Here is a 6000-nt window from a genome sequence, read left to right as displayed (position 1 = left end):
AAAGGATAACAATGATCTTATAATTGGAAATCAAACCAGGGAACTTGTAAATTCTTTGAAATATCATGAGAAAAAAGAATTTTTTCAATGTGTTAGAAAGTACTTTTCCTCAGCTTGTGATTACATTGTAAGGAAGTTTCCTTTGCAAAATGAAGTTCTTTTAAATGCTGAAGTGGCAAATTTGAAACAAATTGAAAATTCATCTTTTGAAAAGATTTGTTTTTTTATTGATAAATTTCCATTTTTGTTAACAATTAAAGAAAATGAATGCCCTAGTGATGCTTTAGATGAACTACAGAACCAATTTTCTGCTGCATAGTTTGAAGACTTTGCTAGTTCTGGAGAAGATAGACTTGATGTCTTCATTGGTACCTTAAAAAGAATAAAAAGAGCTGATGGAACACCAAAATATGATAGACTAGCAAGAGTTTTATGTGCTATTCTCGTAATTCCACACAGTAATGCTGAGTGCGAGAGAGTCCTCAGTGTTGTGAAGAAAAACAAAACTATGTTTCGTTCTTCAATTTCACCAAAAACTCTAGAAAACATTTTAATTGCTAAATGTTATGAGGAAACTAATTGTTATGACAGGAAATTTTCCAAAGAATTTTTGGCTAAAGCCAAAAAATGGGAAGCACTTCCGCAGAGAACCCGGTAAATGTAAACATCGCCAACTTTGGCGATAATAGTTCAAACCTGGCAACCTAGCTAATTCATCCTATTCGCTTGTGCGAAGGTTGTCATTCGCATTTGGAGATTTATGTTATTCTTCTCTTATTTATTATTATTTTTTCTGAATTTTTTACCAACGAATAGATAGAAATATTTTCACATAATTAAAGAAGTTTTCGTCGAAAGATGCCGGTTCCCGGCTCGTCAGTTCGGGATCAAAATAAGAAAATATGGTGGGAGGGGTGAATGCTAATTTGTAACAAGGCTGTTCACGTTATGTTCTTAATTATTAACAGCTGTAAGCATGCAGAACCATGAGGATTCCAACCCCTATAATAATTTTAAAATGTATAAAGTTCTAGTTTTATTAACAATGCTACTGAAGAAAATTTGATTACTGTTGAAGGTTATTTGTATTGTGAAATATATTATGAAAAAGGACAGGTATTTGTTTCAACGTAAAATGCTTTAAGCTGTGTGCAAGTAACTTGGAAAAAAAAAAAAAAAAAATACTTAAAACTATGTACAATGGATCATGCATTCATTAATTTATTACATGGGCATGGCTCTTACCGAAATACATCAATCACCAAGCAAAGTACTTAATAATGAAAAAAGACACTTGCAATAGAAATATTAGTATTCTATATGAATTAGAGAAAATACATATAAGTATAATGTAAACGTAAGTATAAGAATATTAATTTTTATTTTTTAATTGAATTTTTACTTCCCGTTATGTTTAATACATTGCTTTCTGTGCTAACTTGAATTTAATACAAATTTATTTTCGTATATCACGTTTAACCTGTTAGTTTTACATCTACATACTTATTATCTGTGAATTTTTACTACCATTGTCTGCTAACTTGAATTTACATACACTAAAAACCATGTTTACAAAATATCACGTTTACGGCTCGGCTCATCCAGTGGCGAGTAAAAATGCAACTGCGCCAACGGGTTCTCTGCGGATGAAAACCCAAAAAATGAACTCTAAATTCATTGCAATAATTTTTTTGTGTAACATTAAGTTCTTGTTTTATATTTCCTAATAAATTTTTTAGTTACTACTTAATTGAGATTTACTAATGTAAGTACAATTTTCTTTTTTCTATTTGTATAAATTGTTATTTTTTTAATATCAAAGCATGATATTAATTCTTCGTGTTCTTCTGAATTTTGGAGAAATCTTCTGAATTTTTATCTTTAGAGGTTGGCATGTATGCCAGATGCATGTTAAGATATCTGAATCAAGTTCATCCATAGCAGCCATGATATGCTACTCAGCTCCGCTAGACCAACAGGAAGGGGAGGAACGAATACCTTGTCCTTTAAGTACCTCCCCCTCACAGGAAGAAATTGCAAGGTTTTAAGGATTTCCGGGTGACCAATGAGTAAGGGTCATGTTGTAGTCTGCGGCTTATCCAATCCATGGGTAAGTGAGATGTTCATTAAGGTAATCTCGCACTTAGGCCAACCGTGTGGTGGTGCACCATCCAATTGGAGAATAGGAAGACCGCTAGACCAACAGGAAGGGGAGGAACAAATACCTTGTCCTTTAAGTACCTCCCCCTCACAGGAAGAAATTGCAAGGTTTTAAGGATTTCCGGGTGACCAATGAGTAAGGGTCATGTTGTAGTCTGCGGCTTATCCAATCCATGGGTAAGTGAGATGTTCATTAAGGTAATCTCGCACTTAGGCCAACCGTGTGGTGGTGCACCATCCAATTGGAGAATGAAGTTGTCAGTGTTGTCCTGCATCAACTAAACAGTTAAAATATCCAGAAACGTGGCTCTCATGACAGTTTGCTCATGAAAAAAGAAGGGGTCAAACACTTTCTTTCTGGACACTGCACAGAACACATTTACCTTATGGGAATATCACATGTGTTTGCTGTGAATTTGGGATTCTCTGTTTCTCAAAAGCAAACATTATGCTTACCTTCCCACTGATATGAAATAATCCTGCATCGGCGAAAACTAAGCGATTGGCAAAATTGTCATTTTCAAAACGAAGCTGTGTATCGGCACAAATTTTGTTTGACAAAGTCACTCAGATTCTGCAACACCTGCATTTTGTATGGAATTAGTTTTAGCTTCTTTCTCAAACTTCTCCAGACAGTGGACTGAAAAATCTGCATGACTCGCCTTTTGCATTGATTTTCCCAGGCTCTGTTGAATTGCGGGGGAAACTCTGTACGCTAATGTCTTGCAAAACAGTCGTACAGTAAGTCATCCAGGACTTAAACTTCTGCACAAACAGCCCGTTATTTTAAAATTTTCATGCCATTGATAGATAGATTTTCTAGTTGAAGGTTCTTCTCAGAATTGTGATAGAAAATGCCATTGGACAGCAGTTGAGGATTCAGTTTTGCTAAATTCAAGAACTGGTGTGTGTGTGTATGTGATTATGGCAAAGCCTCGAGGGCTATCTGCCTAAGAGGAGGGATGCCTTCGTGGAGGACTTTCTAAGGGAAACTGGCTCGTATACACGTTACACATGGGGAAAACCACGAAAACGCCCATGCAGCCAGCCCGTTCACGGGATTTGAACCTCGGACCGAACTACCAGTGTTCAGCGACTTTACCGCTCGGCCGCTGGTGGGCCCTAAATTCAAGAACAAAAAATTCTTCTCCACTGCAGATGTTGCCATTTTAATTGACTAGTCACGACATGCATGCTATTACGTATGTCACTTCCATCAGCGGCAAAACACAAACTTTAAGAGTACCTTTTGGTTTGTTGAGGTAGTGCGTGTTTCTGATTGTTACTGTTTTACAGCAAGTGGAAAGTGTATACTTCTTAATGAATCACCCTGTATATCAAGGCACACTGGCAAGGAATATAGACACCCTGGAAATTCATATATGAAAGGAGGTTTTTAAATAACAAAGAGCAAATTTTATTGCAAACAGCATACAAATTAAAACTTCTGTAAAGTATGTGCAGTTTTATTACCAATCAATCCATGGTAAGGGAGAAATGACTAATTCTTGTAATTTCTCAAATGAAATAATGTTTTATTTTATGGTGAGATGAACATTTTTTAACCACTACGAGGTGAAAAACCTGTTATGCAACTGTCTTAAGTAGTTGAGTTCTTGATCAAGAGCTGGCTTGAAAGAGCAAGCCTGGAATTCAAGGAAAACGAAAGACTAAAATGATACCAACTTCTGACTGTTGGAATGATATTATTTGAAATGTGGTGGAAGGCAAACTTAACAAATGGTGACCTTAATTATTCATAATAAACTTCACTGTACAAGTAATGAGCTAAGCTGAGATAAAGATGTAGCAATATGGATTAATTTTTGGCAAAGCAAATGAAGCAATATATTGCTTATGAATGACACTGTTGAAGCTTCAAATAACAACCAATTAGCCCTTGTTTACACATAGTTAGCATGGCACTACCCAGGCTTTATACAGAGTAAAGAGGCACACTTTCATAAAATCTCAAGTAGACACTGATTTTTCTCTTATTTTGGTTCAAGGTGAATTGTGCAAAATTTTATCAAGCTCAAATAAACTTCAGAACTAACATGGCACCATGCAGTAAGAATTGACAGTTGCCATGTTATTGGAAATGAGCTTTTGGGAAATCATCATGCATTTTGGCGTATTTCTTCACTATTTTGGAAATATTCATGGGCTGATAGAAAGCACACTTAAATTCTACTTTGAAAGTTCTCCACTGTTCTATAGAGTAAAGAAACATGCACCATCTAACAGTTTTAGTAAGAACTGATAGCAGGAACACAATAACAGTGACATGATTTCAAAATAAAATACAATTTCTTTGCTTAGTATGCGTGACTTCACCGATAGAAGGAACAGACCAATGGAAATGTGACCCTAAGATGGATGATGAGTATGCAAGATTGGTATCATGCACACAGTGTTTTAATATAAACATCCAGAGTGTGGACCTCGTGGAGAAGTTTTTCAAAATCTTATGCAGAGACCTTCCTCTTGATTTGAAATCCCAGTAAGGGAAATTTCATTAAGATTGGAATAAAACTGTAATTTGTATGAATTGCATGCAAATAAGCAAACACACTTCTTCATTTATACATACATATATATATTTACTTCATACTATTTACTTAAGATTAATATACAGTGAAATACAAAGCAAAAATTTAATATTTACTGGCGTCAATGTGGCCAGATATATTCAATTTCTTTTCGGCATCTTCAGGCGTCACTGGTAATTTGACAGATGTTACTTCATTGACACTGATTTTACTCGTCATCTTCTTCTTAATATTATGTTCTTTTTCCAAGAGTTTATTAGCTTTTTCACTGTCATTGCTTTCTTTTGCTTTTACTTCATTTTGGTCTTGTATAAGAGAGAGAGATTTTATATGACTATCACTTACGTCTTGATGAAATGAGGAATGTAGATCAGTAGGAACTGTAGAAGATGGTACAATAGTTTTTGAAGAACTTGGAACTTGAAAGAAATATGTCTGTAAGGGAGTAAAATAATATTAGAAATAGCATATTGATTTATAAGCACCTAACAACATAAGCAAACTGAATTTTGTTGTTTTAAGCGCTTCGTATAGAAAATAATATCCAAGATCTTCAGTTTCAGCAAGAAAAAAATTGTTTATGTGTTAATGAAAGCATTTCAAGGATTTATGGAATATAATAAAACAATACTTTTCCCTAAAAAAAACCTTCTGTAAAGAAAATTGGATTTTAAAATAGCTTAATTTATTATTAGTCTTAGTATTTACTATGGATTTAAATATTCTTAAGTTTTATACAGGATACTGCAAAAAATGTTACAAAATTATAATATATATTCATGAAATTCCAAAAACAGTTAACTACATTTTCAGTTTGAGAATTAAAAATGATTTGTTAAGTTTACTAATTTTTCAAACTAGGTAAGTTAGTGATTTCAGAACTTTAATTCAGACATATTTTGGTTGCTCATGAGTCAATGATTTTAAATTCTATTGCTTTAAATGCATACATTGTTATGTAAAAACATAAAGGCCATTATAATTTTATTCAGAAATATATTATGAGTTGAATAATAGACCTACCATAAAAAGCAGAAAATTGGTTTATAGACCTATATTCAGAATTTCATTAACATTTGTTCATTAGAATGGAATCGAAATCAAAATAGGGATATAACCATACTGTAGAAGTATATACTTTCCATTAATAAACCAAATTCAATTTTTTAATCAAATGTTTTATCAGCTGTTAGGTGTTAAGCTAAAAAATAGATCTGTTTATTTTTTTAGGTAATCTTGTGCTTTCTTTTCAATCCCATTATGTATGCGATTGTTAGGGCAATTCTCC

At 33.6% G+C, this 6000-nt stretch overlaps 1 protein-coding gene across 2 annotated transcripts in view; it reads right to left on the bottom strand.

Moving 5' to 3' along the window:
• Positions 1–202: 202 nt before the first annotated feature.
• The window catches only part of LOC118205096 (protein YIPF1), a 47691-nt gene continuing 41893 nt past the window's right edge, over positions 203–6000 (bottom strand). For both annotated transcript variants that reach the window (XM_085811393.1, XM_085811394.1), the window contains 2 exons: positions 4829–5147; positions 203–372 (listed from right to left, as the gene is read on the bottom strand). In XM_085811393.1, coding sequence (XP_085667519.1) covers positions 293–372; positions 4829–5147 — 399 coding nt within the window. In that variant the 3' untranslated portion in view covers positions 203–292. The remainder of the gene's footprint in view (positions 373–4828; positions 5148–6000) is intronic.

The sequence above is a fragment of the Stegodyphus dumicola genome, chromosome 2 (assembly GCF_044657685.1).
Source record: "Stegodyphus dumicola isolate Sdum_Otavi_A_Nest chromosome 2, ASM4465768v1".
In the NCBI taxonomy this organism is placed as follows: domain Eukaryota; kingdom Metazoa; phylum Arthropoda; class Arachnida; order Araneae; family Eresidae; genus Stegodyphus; species Stegodyphus dumicola.
This window is presented reverse-complemented; position numbering and strand designations above follow the sequence as displayed.